General features: G+C 42.6%; 2 protein-coding genes across 3 annotated transcripts in view; one reads left to right on the top strand and one right to left on the bottom strand.

The window, feature by feature from the left end:
* The window catches only part of itih6 (inter-alpha-trypsin inhibitor heavy chain family member 6), a 19,163-nt gene extending 11,347 nt beyond the window's left edge, over positions 1 to 7,816 (top strand). The window contains exons 9-17 of one of the 2 annotated variants that reach the window (XM_086067425.1): positions 257 to 1,663; positions 3,014 to 3,046; positions 3,161 to 3,178; positions 3,255 to 3,302; positions 3,415 to 3,444; positions 3,574 to 3,615; positions 3,766 to 3,879; positions 5,556 to 5,939; positions 6,137 to 7,816. In XM_086067425.1, the coding sequence (XP_085923551.1) occupies positions 257 to 1,663; positions 3,014 to 3,046; positions 3,161 to 3,178; positions 3,255 to 3,302; positions 3,415 to 3,444; positions 3,574 to 3,615; positions 3,766 to 3,879; positions 5,556 to 5,939; positions 6,137 to 6,393 (2,333 nt within the window). In that variant the 3' untranslated portion in view covers positions 6,394 to 7,816. Of the gene's footprint in view, positions 1 to 256; positions 1,664 to 3,013; positions 3,047 to 3,160; positions 3,179 to 3,254; positions 3,303 to 3,414; positions 3,445 to 3,522; positions 3,616 to 3,765; positions 3,880 to 5,555; positions 5,940 to 6,136 lie in introns of both variants that reach the window. The other variant, XM_086067424.1, reaches the window with a different exon arrangement.
* Positions 7,811 to 19,885, bottom strand: gdi1 (GDP dissociation inhibitor 1). Its single transcript, XM_086067426.1, has 11 exons — positions 19,448 to 19,885; positions 17,462 to 17,569; positions 17,282 to 17,381; positions 16,765 to 16,899; positions 16,495 to 16,693; positions 14,114 to 14,245; positions 13,917 to 14,016; positions 12,928 to 13,099; positions 12,697 to 12,841; positions 12,544 to 12,598; positions 7,811 to 10,603 (listed from the first exon to the last, which is right to left on the bottom strand). The coding sequence occupies exons 1-11, from the start codon at positions 19,490 to 19,492 to the stop codon at positions 10,439 to 10,441; spliced, it is 1,356 nt and encodes a 451-aa protein (XP_085923552.1). The 5' UTR covers positions 19,493 to 19,885; the 3' UTR covers positions 7,811 to 10,438.

Genomic DNA, 19,885 nt, shown 5'->3' with positions numbered 1-19,885 from the left:
CCTTCAAACTGTTTCGAAAATCAACGTTATGGTTTCAAACAAGAGTTGGAGTTTCAAATATTTTTTGGAAGACAAGGTTATGATTTCAAATTCCGTTTTCAAACAAGGGTTAAGATTCCAAACTATGGTTTGAAGGCAAGTTTGGGGTTTTGAGTCTTTCGTTTGTCTGCCGGACTGTTCCCGAGCTCGGGTCTGCCTCATCTTTGTTCTTCTGTCTTTGCTTATCTCCAGCGTTGCTCTCTCCTTCTCTCTTCAGGGACCAACATCAATGCGGCTCTGCTCTCGGCCGCGCAGCTGATCAACCCTCCGTCCTCCGGTTCCCGCCGCGTCCCCCTGGTGGTTTTCCTCACCGACGGCGAGGCCACGATCGGAGTGACGGCGGGCGACGCCATCTTGAGTAACGCCAAGAAGGCGCTGGGCTCGGCCTCTCTCTTCGGCCTGGCCTTCGGGGACGACGCCGACTTCCCGCTCCTCAAACGTTTGGCTCTGGACAACCGCGGCGTGGCTCGGATGGTTTACGAGGACGCGGACGCCGCCCTGCAGCTTAAAGGCTTCTACGACGAGGTGGCCAGCCCCTTGCTGTCCGACGTCCAGCTGGACTATCTGGACCATCAGGCGTTCGACGTCACTCGCTCTCTCTTCCCAAACTACTTCCGAGGCTCCGAGTTGGTGGTGGCCGGAAGGCTTCGAGCGGGGCTGAAGGACTTCAAGGTGTCCCTCTCCGCCAGTGATTCCAAGCAGCGTGTGAAGCTGGAGAACCACATCTTGATCAACAGCACCTGCCTCTCGTCGGACTGCTCGGGGGCTCCCGAAGGCATGTCCAGCTTTGTGCGGCGCCTCTGGGCTTATTTCACCATCAAGGAGTTGCTCCTGGCCAAACTCAACACCACGGACGCCGTTGCCCAGAAGCTCCTGGCAGACAAGGCCACCAACCTCTCCTTGGAGTACAACTTCGTCACGCCCGTCACGTCTTTGGTCGTCGTGAAGCCCGATGCGGACAAAGTTGCTCCAACCACGGCGAAGCCTTCCGTTTCGATAACTGCAACGACGGCAACCAAAACGTCCACCGCAAAGAGACCCCTGCTCCTCTCTAACCCGAGAACCAACAAGCCAAACCCTCCCAGACAACCCAAAAAACCTCCGGTACCTCTTCCCGCCGCAAAAACTGTGAAAACAACGCCAACCTCCAGCCTTGTTGCCACTCAACCTCCCCCCGTGCCATTCTCTGGCAAAAAGCCTTCCCACAATGATTCCAAAAGCGCCTCTGTGCCTCCTGCTGGGAAAACGTCCAGCTCTCTGCTCCCTTTTCCCAAGACAGTCCAACCTTCCGCACCCGGCAAGGTCTCCACGCCATCTTTTCCCACCGCGGCGCCAAAAGTGGCGAGCAGCGGCACACCTTCCGCCCTTCTCGAGAAATCCTCAAGCCTCCCGCCCGCCACCAGGCAGCACATGGAACTGGAGATCAGCACGGCATCTCCTCGGCCCGACGCCACCGGCACGCCACCCGCTCCCACTCCGGTACCTGCTCCGAATTTAGAAGCAAACGTCACAAAGGCTGCAGCAGAAAAAGATTTCGGCGTCGCCACCCTGGTGGCAGCCACCTTTGCGCCCATGCCCGGTGTGACGGACGGGCCCAGGTTGTGGGAGGCGGCAGGCCTTCTGGGTAATTTCTTTACTATCTTACCTCAACCAAACATCTCAGGCCAATAACCCGACCTAACTTCATTTATGTGGCTACTTTCACAACCAAAGTAGAAAAGAATATAAATAATAGAAAAAGAGATGTCAATCAATTCAAACGTGATTTCTATAGTTAACTTGTGATTATTTATTTAATTATTTATTTTCAATTACATTTGTGATGTGAAATGTGAAACGGTACCATTCAAAAAGATAACTGCCAGCATATTTTTGCGCGGTCAGATAATAAAGCGGCACCTTCATCCATAGAGTCGTCGTCAAAACGACATGCCGCGTTCGTGACAAAAGTGGACTTGATGCTCTAGAGTCTAGAATATAGGCGTATTTACGCAAAAACTCGCCGCAGCGGACTTTTTATGAATGAGGAAATGAATTGTCGTGTGTGTGGCGGAAAGGAGGCGGGGACAGAGAAAACCTCGAGGTTCATTGTGAAAAACCTGCAACTGACCAGGTTTGATTCATGGACTGTGTTACTACGGCAACTGACCGACAGTTTAAATGACCTCTTTTTATGAAACAGGCTAGAGTTACCTCTTTTCCTCTGGTTTCAGTTACTTCCCTTTCTGAAACGGAAGACGCAGAGACAGTTTCCCACATTTCAGGGTTTCTTGACCCAGGGTTCTCGCTAAACCGGCTTTGTGAAATACAACCCTGTGCTGTACTGTAAAACTTGACACACCAACCAAAAGAAATGTATGAATTGTACTTTTTTTTTTTTAAACAACAACACTTACTTTGTGTTTTACAATTGTATAGCTTCATTCCAAAAATCATCTAACAACCAATTTAAAATCCCATTAGTGCGCTAAAAAATAAGCATTGAAGTCACGGTAGTCATATACCTTCAAAATGTGAAAAGTCACACCAACAGATAACATAACATTACTGACAAACATATTCTTCCAACTTGTTACTGTAATGTATTCAATCAAGACTTCCTTCTGCTTTTTATTTTTTTTATTTTTTTTTACTAATGTAGGCCATCTGCATGCTTGCACCATACTGCCCCCAAGAGACCAAGGTGCGCACAGCAGGATTAGCATCACACTAATGAAGCCACACATCAGGGAGAATACAAGGACAATTTAAAGGTCATGCCTCATGCATTAATCGCGCGTTTAAAAATTACAGATGTGTTTCATTCCTTAATAATGCAGTCATTTTGGTAGCCTTAATATCTTCTCCATTCAAAATACATCTTAGCTCCATTCACGTGGCAGGCAGAGTTTGAGAATTGTTCTCGTACCTAACGACTACATGTGTATGTAAACAAACAATAAAACTAAATGTTCTTTCATGATCTTTCCACTAGATGTCTCTACCTCCATTCAGATCCAGAGAAAAGGTGAAGACAAAAGGTTTTTTTCTTTCTGTCTTTATAAAAAAATAATAATAATGGTGTAATGCACTTTGGTTCAAGACAATCCACATTGTCATGTATATATCTTTTACTAAACAGATTTTGACCTTGTGAAAGGTAAATATGATTCATCATTTGTAACATGGTAACGAATCACTTAATGAAACTCAATTTAGCTCTGTGCTTTGTCCAGACTATGAGGCGACGTACGACTACGACTACGACCTCAACTATGATGCCTGTGAGTTGAGAACGTGAACATGAGACCAACCTTCGACTCTCTAAAAAAAAAATAATAATAATAATAATTAGTTTGCCTTCTTTTCTCTCTCTCTCTCTCTCTCTCCTTTTAGGGAGCAACGCTGCCGACACGGAATCCTTCGGTAGGTATCCGACAGTTGAATTGTCGAGGAACTGTGACGACGTCATCCGTACATGTGCAGTCTTGTGATTGATTTCAGTGCTTGGGAGTGAAGAGGATTGTCCTTTAGTTGAATGTCTTGTGCTTTTAGAACCTCCGTCCAGACTCAGCGCTGAGCACTTCACCTCGTCAGGTGACGCGCTCATTTACTAGTTGATTTTATACCAGTGGATCAAACTGATTCTTTGCGTTCTCGTTGTGCTCTACTGGTTGTTGTAGTTGGTAGTTCAAAGGTCAAGGCAAGCGCATGTCGTGAGTTAGAATTTTGCTTTTTTTGTTGCAGCTGATGGAGATCCTCATTTCGTTCTCCAGTTGCCAAAGCAGCAACAGAACTTGTGCTTCACCGTCGATGGGCGAGCGGACGATGTGCTAAGGCTGGTGGACGACCCGCAAAGAGGTTTGTTTGCTTTGCTGTCTGCTAATTTGGGAATGCAAAATGGCTGCCACGTCCTGGCACTTCAGAACACAGATCCCTCTGGTGTACTGTATTGCAACAACAGGCTCCCTTCAGTGGCAGTCACGGTAAAGACAGCTTGAGTGACAAAGACGGACAATTTGTACAAGAATAGTAATAAAAAAATATTAAAATATTAAAACCTCTAACCCACTGACGGGCAAATGTTGAATATAGTATATCGACGCCTTCTTAAAATAACCGCCTAAGTAATTTTTTCACATTTTTCAGGAAACAAAAATTAAACAATTTGCATCATGAAGAGATGATCTAGGCAAAAAAATATTTTTTGCAAAAATTGCACACAAAAAACACGTAGGCAATTATTTTAACAGGGTGATGATGATATGTTGATTTTTTTGTTTTAATGTTTTTTCTTGTCAAAATTTCCCTGTGACAAAAAAAAACCCACATTGCGACCTTGAACGAACCCTGATGAAAAATCCACATTCGCTAGCTTCGCAAACAGTGGGATCCGGGCTTAGGATAAATTAGTAAATGGTGTTTGGTCTTTCACGTTCCGCCTATTAGAGTACTCAAAGCACTTCACATTCGCCTACTGATGGTGCAGCATCAGAAGCAATTGGGGGTTCAGTATCTTGCCCAAGGACACTTCAACATGGTCACAAGGGCCAGGGATCAAACCCACGACCTCTGTGGTTGGGAGACGACCACTCTCACTGAGCCATGCCACCCCAGTAAAAAAAAGTATTTGGGCATTACAAATGTGAAAAAGATCACTTTATTTCCTTAGAAACAAAAGCCAACTTTGAAACTTTGAAAATGTACAGTGGAACGTCTCGGAACTTGTACAAATCGAACTTCAACCAAAAAAATCGGAGTAAAAAAATGCCTCGGAGTTCGAACACCCAAGCTAAGCCGAACGTACCTTGAAAACGGGTAGCCAAGCGATGCCAAATGCTCACGTTGCGGTAGTTGAGACGACGCACTGCTCATTTCCAGTCAGATCGTGAATACGAATAGAATAGAATCGATTTTTCCACGACAATTTTCTTCGCCATGGGCCCAAAGAAAGACAACCAGTGCCAGTGGCAGCAAAGAAAAACATACAGTGCTACGAATAAGTGGAATTAGGAAGGAGATTATCGCGCCGTTGTAACTACCGTGACTACTTCTGTAAATACTGGCACGAGGACCCCCCTTAGCTGTTCGACAAAGCGCCTGACGTTAAACAACGCACGCAAGGACAGCATAGTATAACAATATGCCCAATGTAAAATACTCAGCACTGAACCAAAGCAAACATTAACATAGCATTTATTATCCACTGATGCCATCACACCACAACAAAAAAGGTGAGGTATTTTTTTATTAGTTTAAATACTGTACAGGGTGTAAATGCAAAAAACTAATATAAATTAAAATTGGAATTTTCTGTTTTTGGAGCTTGGTAATGGATTAATTGCATTTACATTATTTCCTATGGGGGGGGGGGGGTGTTTCGGAGGTTGAACGAATTATGTTCAAACTCCGAGGTACCACTGTATTTCCAAATGAAATTCAACATGGTATGTCTTTACCATTATTGGTTGAATTGTATGAAAATGGCCCATATGCTTGCTTTTTGTTTGTATAACAAAGTGTATACCCGCTTAAAGGACTGCTGGTGGACGGACACCTGACCGGAGCTCCCCCGAAGCTCGGCCACGAAAGCCGCTCGCGAACTTACTTCGACCGACTGAGGATCTCGGCGGCGGCAGGCCGCTCCGGCGTCATCGCCATCACGGTGTCACTGGACAAGGTGACGGTGGAAGGCGAAGGGCGGGACACCCTCAGCGTCAATCGAACGGGATCGGTGACGAGGGGCGGCGTGACGGTCGCCGTGGACAACCACCGGGGCTGCTGGATCCGGCTGGCCGAGGACGTGCACTTCCTGGTTCTCTTCCACCGCTACAAGCACCCCAGCTACCTGCAGATGGCGCACTTGGGCTTCTACATCACGCGTGGACGAGGGCTGTCGGCTTCCACTCGAGGCCTGCTGGGTAAGATGTGATGTCAGCTATCCGTTTCTCTGGGGTGGCAGGGAGTGGCCAGTCAGTGGTCGTGGGCAGGGTTAGATATTTTTAAGTCGCCAGCGGTTAGCACCAGAAAATGTCCTCTCATTTGGATGTAACCCAAATATCATTTATGCTAGTTTTATTTGAAAATGCTAATTGCTAACTTTCCATCGCGTCTGTAGGCCAGTTCCAGCATGCTGCCATGAGCGTAGCAGCGGTGAGCGATTCTCATCTTCACCACGGGGAAAACGAGGATGGAACGATGGCCCGGGGGGTCCTGAGGCGGGGCTCCCAGCTGCTGCCCGTCACCTTGCAGGACAAGATGCTGAAGGAATCGCTACTCCGGCGACATGTGCAGCAGTGCTGGGTGGTGCCCAAGTCGGAGGTAGAGCGACTGCTCGGTCAGCCGTACGCCAGCTACGTGCTGGACGGCGTGTAATCGTAGCCCGGCCGGCTCCGCCCTGTCGCCTGGCAACCGCGAGGCTCAGGTCCAAGTGGAGGCCATTGTGACATTGTTGTTCAACAAACAAACTGCCGCTCAGCCGGGGCTACAGCGGTGTCATCTTTTCTTGGTGACGGTTCTGTGGAGAGAAGGAGAAATCGAAACAAAAATACGCACAAGTGCCTTAACCGTCACTCACCTGCATCATTTGAGCCAGGGAGGGGGGGTGTCATTTGAGTTCAGGGGTCACATTCACCCCAATTGGATCTCAAGTGGGCTGGACCAATAGATCTGTGGCTTATTAGCGATTCAATTTTTTTTCCACTGTTTCAATGCAAATATATGCAAGAAGATCCTGAAAATATTCACATTCGTTGACTATCGTTTCATATTTTTGCTGCAAGTCATACAAGCAATCTGAAATTCCTTCATAAGAATGAGTGCAGGTTCAAAAGAGAAAATGTTTTTCCAAGTCCACGTGCAACTTATACATCAAAGCGGGTCTACGTATATATTCTATGTATCTTTTTTGGTTAAGAAAATGGATGGATGTAACTTTTTAAGGTCTAGAAATCATTTGAAAAGGGTTGTTCAAAACCACTTTTTCTGACCAATAACAATGCGTGTAATCAACTCTTGAGTGCACTCTCTCCTAATATCGCTCGTATTTTTGATACATAAGATTTTCCCCAAAAAACAATCAATCAGATCTTTCTAAAGAAAGACCTATATTTCTTTAAAATGTAATTAAATGAACATCAATTTTCTAGTCTTCTCATTTCTAATTCCTGATCATAAAATGGCCGCAAGATAACCTTATCGGCTGCTGTCGTGAATAGATACCTTGAAATAATGCCGGTATTGGCCCGATACCTGCTATTGGTACTCGTACTGCCGTACTTTTAAATTGACATAATTTCACATAAATCTGGACATCTTGATGACCTCAACTGAAAGTGGCTGCAGTTGCCCGCATCACCCACCTTGTAAATGTCAACAATGAAATACATACAAGTTGTGGCAGTGAATGAAAAAGAGATTTAGCAGTTCCACTGAGTAATTTGATGTCTTTTTTTAAGTGTTTGTCAGTGCGCCCTCCAGTGGTTAAAATAATCAACAGCTTGCATTGAGAAGTAGCAGCTAATATGTTCTCTCTGCCCACGGGCCAGATTGGGTTGTGGCCCGCGGGCCGGATGTTTGATTGCGTTGATTTGAAGACGCTTGTTGTCCAGCCACAACATGTTTTTGATGTGGCAGCAATAATTGTTGGTTGTTGTTTCATCACAGCAAATCTTGTAATCAAGTCAACATTTATTACGAGGGCTCCTGTTTTAAATGTTAAGTAAATGTGCATAAGAGTAATTTCTGCGTCCATCAGTTTGGTCTTAAAATAAAATAAAAAAACTCAAGACCCTTTTTACATATTTCGCCATGTGCTTTTTTTTTTAATTTCATTCATAGTTTAATTGAATGTATTTGTTACACAAGACATTAGGCATTGTTCACATACTAGTGATCAAACAAGGACAGTAAATTTTCTACGACTTGGCCTAGTTCTTTAGTCAATTCAAAGGGAAATTGTCAAGAGTGTGTCAAACAATGAGAATTAAAACAGTACAACCACACGTGGGGATTTTTGTTTTCAATAAATATAAAAATAAAATAAAAATAATGTTAATAGCACTGTATGCTGACGAAGGCAGGGCAATATTAATGAGGAGCGAGTATTCCAGTTATTTTCCGCTAACAATGTCAAGTTAAACAATGAATAAAACCGTGTGAAAGTGGCAAAAAGACAACCGTTCACATACCGTTTTCTCAATCCAAGCGTGATGCTAACATCGGAAGGAAGGATGACTGCAGAAGGTCAAAAGAAACACATGGTTGCTCTGGATTTGTGTGTGAGCGTTTTGCAGAACAAGCAAAATGGCGGCACTGTATAACATCTTGAACTGGAATAAATAGAGATTATCATCAAGACACCAAACTGTTCAGGGTTGCCGAGTGAGCGGATGCAAAAGGAAACAATTGGAGGGGGCGGAGGCGTTAAACGAGCGAGCGCCGTTAAGAGGGACGAAAGATTGGAATCAAACCCCAGATTAAGGCTTCAAGCAAATACCAGCGTGTCGGTTTGTTTGTTGTGGGGCGGCACTTCTCTTCGCGGAGGCATTTCGCCGTACCTCGCTCTGTCGTCAAATTTGCACTTTCGTTACGCTCGTGTCCACAAATGTTGGAACATGAACACAATTGTCCTCTTTTTGTCTTTAATCGCCATCGTGAATGATTTGAAATGAAAGCAACAAGATGTGCTTGAACTGCAGACTTTCAGCTTTCAATTTTAATTTACATCCAAATCAGGTGAACAGTGTCAAAATTACTTCCGTTTGTTTGTTTATGTGCCTCCCATTTTTAAATACAACAAAATTGTAACAAGATAAATCGGCTGATAGGCTGTTCTACAGCCAGGTGGCCATGTTTAGCTGCTAATCTGAATTTCTTCATGTTGTAACTGCTAAAAAATACATTTCAAAAAAGCAGCAGGATGAATTTGGAAGTGTTCCGTCAAACGCTTCAGAACTCATTGGACAATAATGACCCAAAGTTACTTCAGTTTAAGTAAAGACAACCACTCACCAAGGTTATTTCAGTTAACTAAAACTAAAATTTAAAAAACCATTTTGTTAACGAAATAAAATTAAAACGAAAATGCTTTCAAAAAAACGAAAACTAACAAACTACATTTTATGTTTACAAAACTAATTAAAACTATAATTATAGCAACAATTTCCTTTGTTTTAGTCTTTGGTAATTCATTTAATACATTGAGCCTTTGGGTATGATTTTGAATGTGATTTAAAGTATTTTTTTAAAATATATATTAACTGGAATAAGGACGTTTGAAAGTGTGTCACCCGGAAGTGACATCATCTAGCAGCAGCCAATAGAAAAGAGCACCTTCAGATGACGTCGCTCCGGTGTTTTTTTAAATGTTGCGCACAAATAATACACATGCATTTATTGAACAGAACCACCCTGAAAACTAATTAAAACTAACTAACTTTACAAAACAAAACTAAAAACGAAATAAAAACTAACTAAAATTAAAATTCCAACACTATAATAACCCTGCCACTCACACCCTTAAATTCAAGCTCAAAGTCTACATTTTAATGTCATCTTGTTGCTCTAATTTCAGTTCCAATGTGGCGGTGATTAAAACCAAAAAAATGTGCTAACATTTAGCCTCCAAGCTACTGACACATCTCGGCGACCTTCGCAAGGGTTGGAACAACTGCACACAATCGGGCACTTTCACTTTCAGCCAAAATTTCGGTCTTCGTTCACTCAAGAGTGACACTTTCCACAAAACTACTGAAAACTTGCTCACATCTGTCACTTCCAATTGCCACAACCAACTGCCTCTGTAAACGTCATAACTTCAGCCAGTGAAAACGTGCACCAAAACGCAAACACATAAAAATCCTTCCAAACGTTACAACTTGTAAAAGGGATGTGACATGTTAAACCAAGGGGTGAGAGAAATAGCCAAGCGGTTAGCTGGCCTGCTAGCGCACATGGGAACACGACAGCGTGGCAAAGTTATCACATGGCCGTTTACAGAAGACGAACGCCGTCGCGCCCATGGGGGAGTGGCGGAGTACGTCGTACGAGCGAAAGCAGGGCTGACGGGTGCCACGGGCCGTGTCGTATGCGCGACACCGCTGCGTGTGACTACGATGCATGCACGTGAGCCTTCCGGAAGATTCTACACCAAGCTGTAAACTGACACGAGAGAAAAAAATAGTCGCCAAAGAATGAAACCTGCCTTCTAAATGGAGCTCTACTGACAAGACGCGATTATAGATTCTACAATGGAATGAAGGACCGCATCAGCCCTGCTTTTCGGTGACTGTGGCGTATTTGTGTGTGTGTCAAGAGAGAGGAGGGCGTACAAGGAAAAAGAGGCAAAAGGCGGGCACTTCTTTCACGCCGCCATCATCCCGACTTGGCCGTCTACCTCCTTTTGCCCCTTTCCGGCCGCTCACTGCTCGTCCGCCCGCTCGTCCTCCCCGAACACGTCGTTCTGTTTGCGTTTCATGTTCTCAAAGTCAAAGTCGCTGCCCGTCATGCGCTTGTAGATGTCCTTGATGTCGTTGCAGGTGGTCTCGAAGTGAGTGGTCGCGTCGTAGGAGCCGGAGGCGAAGATCTGGAAAGACACGCCAGCTTATTGTTGTTACCAAATACACGAGGTCGTCTACATCTCGGCGTTTAGATTTGTTTCTTCGGATTCGGATTTCAGCCTCGCAACAGTAAATAGTCGCAGATTTCTGTCGGTCTCCGTCCCGCATTTGTAAACATACGCTTTATTTTGGAAAACAACAAACACGTGGAATTGCCAATTTGGAGGAAACATTTTTGACTACGTTTGAATGTGTTTACAAGTACATTTAAACTTTATGAAACGTATTTACAAATGTATTTCAACGTATTGCACTGCAGATAAAATAATAAATCATAAAAATTATGAGTAGACAAAATAAAATAAAAGGTTGTTACTAATTTTCGAATGTATTAGTATAATGTAGACCAAATGCTAAAAAAAAATAGCGGTTTGTAGTCACTTGAATGAATAAATGAATTATTAAAAATAAAAACATCGACAACGCATAGCATTTACACATATTCAGAAAAGGAGTAGGAAGAAGTATAGGCTTCTTTTTTTTAAACTCTTACCCTTTTATGACACTATTACAAGTCTACATATAAATATAAGCATAAAATATACATATTGTATATAAATGAATAATATAGACATGCGCATGTGCAAGTCCATGGCTTTATGGGCAAAAATGCTAAGTTTTTTAGCATTTAGCCTACAACAATGCTAAATGCTAAAAACTTAGCATTTTTGCCCATAAAGCCACGGCTCATTGGCTTGCGCAGGCACAAGTAAAAATAAAATGCTATATTTTTTTTAGCATTTGGCCTACATTGTACCTACACGTTAGAAAATGAATTAAGTAAACATTGTTTATTCATAATTTTTATGATTTATTATTTTGTCAGCAGTGCATGATTTCCATTCGGTATTCTTTCCCATAATCCAATAAGCAAGTCAATACCCCATGGCTTTATGGAAGGGAAAATGCTTAAGTTTTTAGCCTACATGTACATTCGAACGACCAGTAACTAAATCATAAACGATTTATGAAAAATTTGTTTAATCAATTATGCAAAACTATAGTATGAAAAACCAATATAGTACTGTAATTGAATGTGAAACATACTCAGAAGTGTACTAGTGCAAACTAGCAGCCCTTCCTAGCATCAATCAGTAGCCATGTATGGAGGACCAAAAGTGCCAAAATTTTAAATAAATAAATAAATGACAAAAAGTCAAATTAAAAATGGATATAAGAAATATAATTCGAAAATTAAATCCCAAAAAATAAATATGAAATAAAAACAATAAGTTGTGGTGACTTCCTTGTTCGCCGACCCGCTCACTCGACCATTGAAAGGCAGTTTGCAACGACGAAGTCCAAACCAACACGCGCTTAGAACCGCCCCCTCATTTGAATAACAAAACTGCCAAAATTAAAAATAAATAAATGCTTGAATAAATGAATGACTAAATAAATAAAATAAAAACGAATATAAAGATACAATAAAAAAATAAAAAGGTGTGTATGTGTATATGTATATATATATACAGTATACATATTTATATATATATATATATATATATTTGTTTGTTTTTATTTCCATTTATTTATTTTTTAATTTAAAATTTTCGAATAATATTTTTTTATATCAGTTTCACTTTTAGTCATTTATTTATTCATTTAGTCATTTATTTATTTTGAATTTCGGCAGTTTGGGCCCTCCATAGTCAAGAAGTAGCTCTCATTCTCCAAATGGCCACTCAGTACATCATTCCCACTCGTATGATATTCTGCAATTATTGTTTATTTCGTTTAGTTTAATCATTAAACAATAGCCAATAAACAATAATCAGTTAAGAAACAGTGGCTGGGGGAAAAAAAGATATAGCAATAAAGTTGAACGCAATTACCCTATTATTAAACGAATCAATGAAATAATCTACTGTCAAATAATTTGTGTCCTCCCTGGCGCTAATCTCACCTGGCTCTCTGTGCCGTCATCGGTGGACTCGTAGAGATCACTGATGGCCACAAACCTGCAAGAAAGGAATCCCTGGCTGTGATGCTTCTGCAGCCAAACGCGGACGCAAGAAAACAGGCTGACTTAGGACGCGACGGAAGAGGACGGACTTACTTTTGGTCGATGGGCTCCAGCAGCTCGAAGGCGGGCTGGATCTCGGACTCGGGATCGCTGGTTTCCACCGTGGTGCTGACGATGGCGATGTACTTCCCCTGGGCCGCCACGTTGTGGGCGTAAGAGATCATGCACACGTAGATGTCTGCACAAAGCGCGGCAATGATGATCAGATCGCTGAACGGGACGACGGGACGCCGGGACGCCATGTGGCTGTTGAGTGTCGCTCACCGGAGTTACGGTTGACCTGATTCTGAGGGATGATGATCTGGCAGGAGTTGGCGTCGTTGGTGTTTTTGATGGGATGGCTGAGGACGCAGATGACGCGGATCACCTGGCCCGCCTTGCGCACGCGCTCGGGGATGTAGCTGGGGTCGCAGATCAGCTGCTTGCAACGAGCCACCTGCAGCAAAGGATGCTCAAATCATTCCCGTGACTCTCTTGGCCGCAGTGTTGATCCATCATAGGCAGTGGATAGAAAAAGTCTACACACCCCTGTTCAAACGCTAGGTTTAATAAAAAGAAAAAGAAAAAAGAAAACAAGACCAGTATAAATCATTACAAAGGTTTTTCACTATTAATGTGAGATTTTATCTATGGCTGTTCGATACCACTTTTTTTTTCAGACCGATACCAGAACGAGTATTCACTCTGAGTACTCACTGATGCAGGACAGGTAGTATTTTTGATATATAAAATTACACTGCTGCATTATAGTGCCAACGACTGCCAAGAAGGACTTACTTAATGTGTTTCTTTTTTTTACCTTAAGTATCGGTGGCAAGTATTAGCAGCCTCTATGAGTACCCGATACTTCAAAATAAAATCAACGCAATATCAATACTTACCCATCCCTACTTTTAACTTGTACAAGTCAACTGAAAACAAGTTTTTAATTTTCTGAGTGAATGTAAACATAATTAACTGAGATGATGTGGTTGCAAAAGTGTGCGCACCCTCTTGTAAATGGGATGTGACAGTGTTTAAAATTAAACAATCAGATTTTAAATGCATTTGGAGTCCTTTAAGTTTTGATTTAACTTTCGAAAACATGCTAATGGCCCTGGGAAGTCCTTGAACTTTTTGTTAGAATTTTAAAAGATGTTTACTGACTATCGGTCTCTCGCTCGGCCTCTAACAATCTAATAATCGGTATCGGTATCTCTACTTTGGAACTGTTGATTATTCCCCGCACCTCGACTAAGTCAGAATGGCCATACCTCGCCTTCAGACTTGACGCCAATCACGCGGCCGCCTTCAATCACAATTTCATCCACTGGCTTGTTGAGCATGTATGTGCCTCCATAGATGGCGCTCAGTCTGCGGACAGTGAAAAGGGAGCGTTCAGGCACGCATCCGCATTTGCATCCACACGATCCGTAGCAAGCAGCGGATGAAATGAGCGTTGTCACCACACCTGGCAAATCCCTGCGGCAGCTCTCCAAGGCCGTACAAAGGGTAGAGGTACGGGCTCCTCCCGTAACGCGCCAGCGACTCGCTGTACAGTTTAATTCGGTTGATGGTGTCCAGGCAAGGGAAATCCAGGTACCTGACCACACACACACACACACCAAACAGCTTGATGTCAGCTTTAACACATTCGCTGCCATGGACGTTTATATCCGTCAACTGAATTACTATCTTCGAGTATGTTTTTCAACAGGCGTGTGTGGAGGACGTTGTCGTCCTATTTGTCTGTGAAATTCAAGCTTCTCCATCACTGTAATGACAAATACGCACTACTTGATAGAAGGTCAAGATTAGGCGTTGAATTTCGGCTCCTCCCATCGATGGTGAGGGAGAGAAATAACCGGTTAATCTTTTAAAGCAATGGTCTAACTACAAATTGTCCAAGTCCTCTGATTTCAGCTATTCAACTAAGTCAATATTCTTTGATTTCTGTAGTCCTTAACAAAAGCAGACTGATCATGTTTGTAAGAAATTTTAAAAAAGTGATCACAGTTAATTTCTGTCATGATTTGTGTTTTTGAGGACTTTTCCATTGTTTTGATTCAATTCCCTTTTGATATTACAGTATGTCTTTCCATCTGCTCTCATTTGCCCTTTTTTTTGTGTCGACCAATCAGCACGCTCCATCCAGCCATTCCTGTCTTGTCCAGGTGTGCCTCGTCCCGCAGCTTTCTTGGTTTTAGTTTGTCGTTTGTCGTCACGTCATGTTTCAACCGTCTGCAGTAGTCAAGTGAGTCTTTTGTTGCCTTGTTCCTTTCAATCTTGTTTTTAAGGACTTTGCAGATAAAATGTTTTTACCATATGACCTTGTTTACCTTTTTCTTAGGGGTATTTCAAAAAGCAGTTGGAACTGCAAAATCTTTTTTTTTTTTTTTAAAGATGAGTGCATTCAAATCTAACCGAATCGTTCCACTCGGAAATATATCGAGATATGTATTGAATCATTGGAGAAATATATCTTAGAAGGAAGTCTTGTTTTTGTAGTTTTTATAGTTTGAGGTGTCACAAAAGCTAAAAAATCGTATTGTTCTCATTGACAAGTTAGCAGAGAGAGTTTGCTTTCTCCGCTTTTTGGTCGGAAACTGGAGTTTTCGGTGAAAGCAACTCACAAAACAATAACGAAGAATTTAATTTCAGTAGGTTTGGTGTCAATATTGTGTGATTATGTGGGTCTAAAAAAAATTCTAAAATCGCTGCTGGCAGTAATTTGAAAATGGATGCCAATGAATAAATTGAAGGTCCCATGACACTTTTAAAAAATAATAATCTTTGATGTCCTTATAATGGTCTCCAAGGTAATTTGGTTTGGAAACAATTATGGGTGTGCCAAAAAATAAATTCTCATAAGAATCGCGATTCTCATTTAGTACGATTCAGAATCAATTTTAAACGTCCCCAAATCGATTTTATTTAAATTATTTTATACTGTCTTCCCTTTGTTTGTGTGTGCTTTTATTGGGCGCGCTGTTCATGTTGTACCCGATTTGGCCACTTAGGGGCAGTGTGGTTCCACGCGGTCTGATACACTGTTAAGTTGTAGCCACATTAGAGAGTAGAAGGAAAAAGTCACGATCAAGTTATTCCAATAAAAGTTGTTTTTTTGCAGCGTGGAGCCGTTCTTTTGAGTGATAAAAGTGCCGCGAGTAGCGCGCTAATTAGCATTAGCGAGTCAAGTAGATCATTACGATTCCTTGAACATCTATAAATTTAAGCAAAAATCATTGTCAATCAAATTATTTTGAATCAAAAATCTTTATTAATCGAAAATCGATTCTGAATCGAATCGCACACCCCAAAAAATCTGAATTGAATCGAATTGTGAGACATTCAAAGATTCCCACCCCTAGAAACAATGGTAGTTGCCGATATGTGGGCGCCTCTTCTCCACCATGATGATGCACTTAAGAGACATTTTTTTTACCCTCTAAGTTCACTTCCACGACCGCCCAGCAAGCACGTTAATAAGGCGGACTGACCAGCGCGGCGAGGTTGCTTTTTATGAGTACATCCTCTGATGTTGTGGGGTGAATAAATGTGCTTCCATGGCGACGCTGTGCGACATCGCAGCCGCCAGCAGGGACTGACCAATGTTTGTGTTTGTGTGGCTTGAAAGTCACACCTGTATTTTTAAAATGTGTGAAAGCTTACGTTGGCGAAGGCATCCTCGAAAAAATGTGCCCAAAAAGAGCACAGTTTTAGTTTTGAGATTTGTAAAAAGTTTCTCCACATATAAATTGTGCCCGCCTATTGCAAACTGCATAGATTGTTATGACTTATGTTATGCATAAAACAGTGGATTTTGGTGGAAGAGAATCATGGCGCTCTTACTCATCCGTCCTGTAGAGGGCGAGGGCGTGACCAGTAAAGTCAATGACGTCCTGGCCCAGGTCAAACTTCTTGTAAACGTCCCTCATGGTGGTGGTCTTGGGATCCACGCCTTCAAAGGTCTTGGGGTCATTCTCATCAAAGTTGGCCACGAAGACCAAGAACTTGCGGAAGCGGCGCTTCTCAAACATACCCATCAAATCTGGAAATTGAAACGCAGACGTTACTTTTGAGGCCACGCTTGGCGGCGGCGTTCGAGGGATTTTGGCTTACTTGAAGCTAACGCCTCGGTCTCGGTGGACGGCACCTTGTAGATCTTTCCTCCCTTGTAGACGAAGCTGCCCTCCACCACTTTGAAGTCCAGGTAGCGAGTCACTTCCGTGTAAAGCAGCATCTTCACCAGCTGACCTGCGTTCACAAACGCAAGCCACTCACTCACTCACAATTAGATTACTTCTAAAAATGGTCAATTTAATTAGTGACTAATAATAATATAGAATGATAATAATGAAATAAAAATGAATAAATAAATAAATAAATATATAGTCTATAAACATAATTTATAATTAATTAAATTAAATAAATGTAATAATTTTTTCATTAAACAATTTTTAGAAAAAAAATATGAGAAGCGGAACTTGAAAAAATAATCACATATGAAACAGCAATATTGACAATTAAATGACTTTTCAAAATTGTTAATCCCATTTCAGATACAAATGTTTCGATTTTCCAACTCAATTTGTATGTCGGCCGGCCGGTTTGCGCGTGCGTCCGGAGCCCAACTGACCGTTGGCCATGAGGAACTTGGGGATGAGATCCACGTTCCAGTCTCGTCCTCGACCCATGGATTCAGGTGGACTGTTGGGGAGGCTGAAGCGCTTGTAGAGCTGCAGGAAAGCACCAGACGGACGTGAAGGCGCCGTGGGAACACCGTGCGGCACGTCAAGTGTGCTGAGGGGCCCGTTACCTCTTCCAGGGGGGTGATGGAGGAACTCTCGCCGCCGTAGTATGGATTCCTGTCCATGTGCAGGACCTTCTTGCCGTTCACAGACATGATCCCGGACAGGATGCATTCCTGCACAAAACAAAATGAGCAATGTCAGTATAGGATACATTTTCACCATACAATTATGATAACCACACTTTTGCATACATTTAAATACCCTGTAGACAAAAAAAAAAGTCTTGCAAACAGAGGGGCAACAATTAATCAATTATTTTAATTGGCAGCTAATCAATTATAAAACGAATTGACAATGATTTTGACAACTGATAAATTGTAAAGAGACCTTGTTTAAATTCAAATTGTCCAAATCTTCAACATTTCATCTTCTCAACCCACTGTAAATATTCTCAGAGTCCTTAAAGGCTTTGGGGATTTATTCTATTTTTCACTTAGGTTTTTTTTCCCCAGAAAGAGAAAAGAAGAGCAATGATGAGGGAGAAAGTTTTGATTTGTGTTGGATTCCCTGAGCACACATTGTACTCATTTCCTAAAAGTCTGATGTTTGTTGTGAAGCAATAATCTTGAACAACTTTTTTTTTTAATCAAAAATAAAATGTAGAAAAGTTCAAATGAGGGATTTTTTTTCTTCAACTTGTATAGTAGCAGTATCGTGCGCTTTGTGAGGGAAAGTAGAATTTGACGTTAACCAATAAACTTTATCCAAATTAAGTCCCGGCTTTAAATGGTAATAAAAAAGCACAAAAATATGCATGTAAAGGTTATGAAAATGAATTTAAACTTGGCAATTTGAAAGTGCATCTACCTTAATTATTGTAAAGTATCTATCTGTGATACTGGCCCCGTGTTTACTCTGTATTGGATCACTACCAAAATAAGACAGTATTGCATCCACTAATGTCCTGTTTTTCAATAAACTAATGGACATTTTAAAAAGTTGATTAATAGAAGACTCTAAATGATCCTTTAGGTGTCAAATGTGAGTGTTAAAGGTTGTTTGTTTCTATGTCCAGTTGAGGGTGTACCCCACCTCTCGCCCCAAGTTATCTGGGACAGACTAAGAGGGAGCGTTGCAGAGAATGGATGGACGTCACTTATCAACTGTGATCTGTAAGTTGTGCACATTGAAAACAAACTGATTCGTGATGTTGACAAAATGCTTCTTATATTAATGCTTGTTATGTTTGCACGCAAATATTATCCAAATGGACTTATTTGTACCTACAGTAATTTGGTTTTGGCCACAAATATTTAGGCCCCGCCCTTTTTGCAGTGAAAGTGGCCCCTGAATCAACTGAGTTTGACCCCCCCATCCCTCCCCACAAATGGACGAACTAGCGGAAGTGATGCCAATTGAACAGACGGGTGCAGGGAGGAGAGCTAGGTTCGTGTGCGCATGCGCCAACTCAGCAATTCTCGACTTTGACTCTTGGTAAAAAAAAAAAAAATGAAGAAGAATATTGTCCGCCACAATGTGCGTGTCATGATGACGTGTTCCCACCAGACCCCATGACGACAGCGGACTGACTCGAGAAGGTTCTTGCGTCTCAAATGGCCACTTTTGCGATTGAAATGAAATGTTCCCAAAATGTGCATGAGGGCACCACATAAATGTGACGTGAAGCGGCAATTGCAAGACGACTCGACTCTCGAGTGTCGTGCAGTGGAGTTGATCGGCCCGGCCTGCGGCGGCGAGGAGGAGCAGCAGCGGCAGCGGCGGCGGGTGACGCCTAAAAGATGCTACAAGCTGCAACACTACACCCCCACGCACAGAAAAGCCGCCCCCCCGCCCGTCGATGCGCCATGCCACTCCCGTGACACGCATTCGAGCGTCCATTTAAGCGTCTAAATGCATATTTTAGATCACGATGTCCTCATCTTGTGGTGGATGCACCGGCGAGAGGCTTTTTACGCTTTGGGCCTCGAAAAAAAAACAAAAGCTCGTTCACTTGCAGCATAATGATGCAAAAATGAAGCTTGACGTCTTACTGTGAGTCCGGTGCCCAAAACGATCACATCATATTCTTCATCCATGTTGTTGTCTCGCCGCCTCTCCCGTCTCGCCCTCTTTTTTTTTCTCTGTGAGAAACGAAGCGAAAGGTCCCGCAGAGGAAAAAAAAAGAAGAAGAAGAAGCCCAGTGAGTGTCCTGCTCTCAGTGCAGCTGCTCCGGACGCCTGCTTGGCACTTTAAAGGTGTTTTGTAGTCATGCGAATGTGGAATAAGATGTCCACGGTGGATGTGAGTGGCGAGGACGAGCAAAGATGGCCTGGATCCTGGAGCGCTCGGGAACAGTGTGCCTGACTGCCTGGCTGCCTCCGCGTCAGTATATAGTACGCGCCCTCCCTCCTCACAATGGACTCCTCACAGGAAATGGCATGCCAACGTCGCCTCCGTTTGCGGTTCAGCACATGCTTCCGATTCAGAGC

This window comes from Leptonotus elevatus, chromosome 2 (assembly GCF_054856555.1).
Source record: "Leptonotus elevatus isolate MCC_2025b chromosome 2, RoL_Lele_1.0, whole genome shotgun sequence".
NCBI classification, from domain to species: domain Eukaryota; kingdom Metazoa; phylum Chordata; class Actinopteri; order Syngnathiformes; family Syngnathidae; genus Leptonotus; species Leptonotus elevatus.
This window is presented reverse-complemented; position numbering and strand designations above follow the sequence as displayed.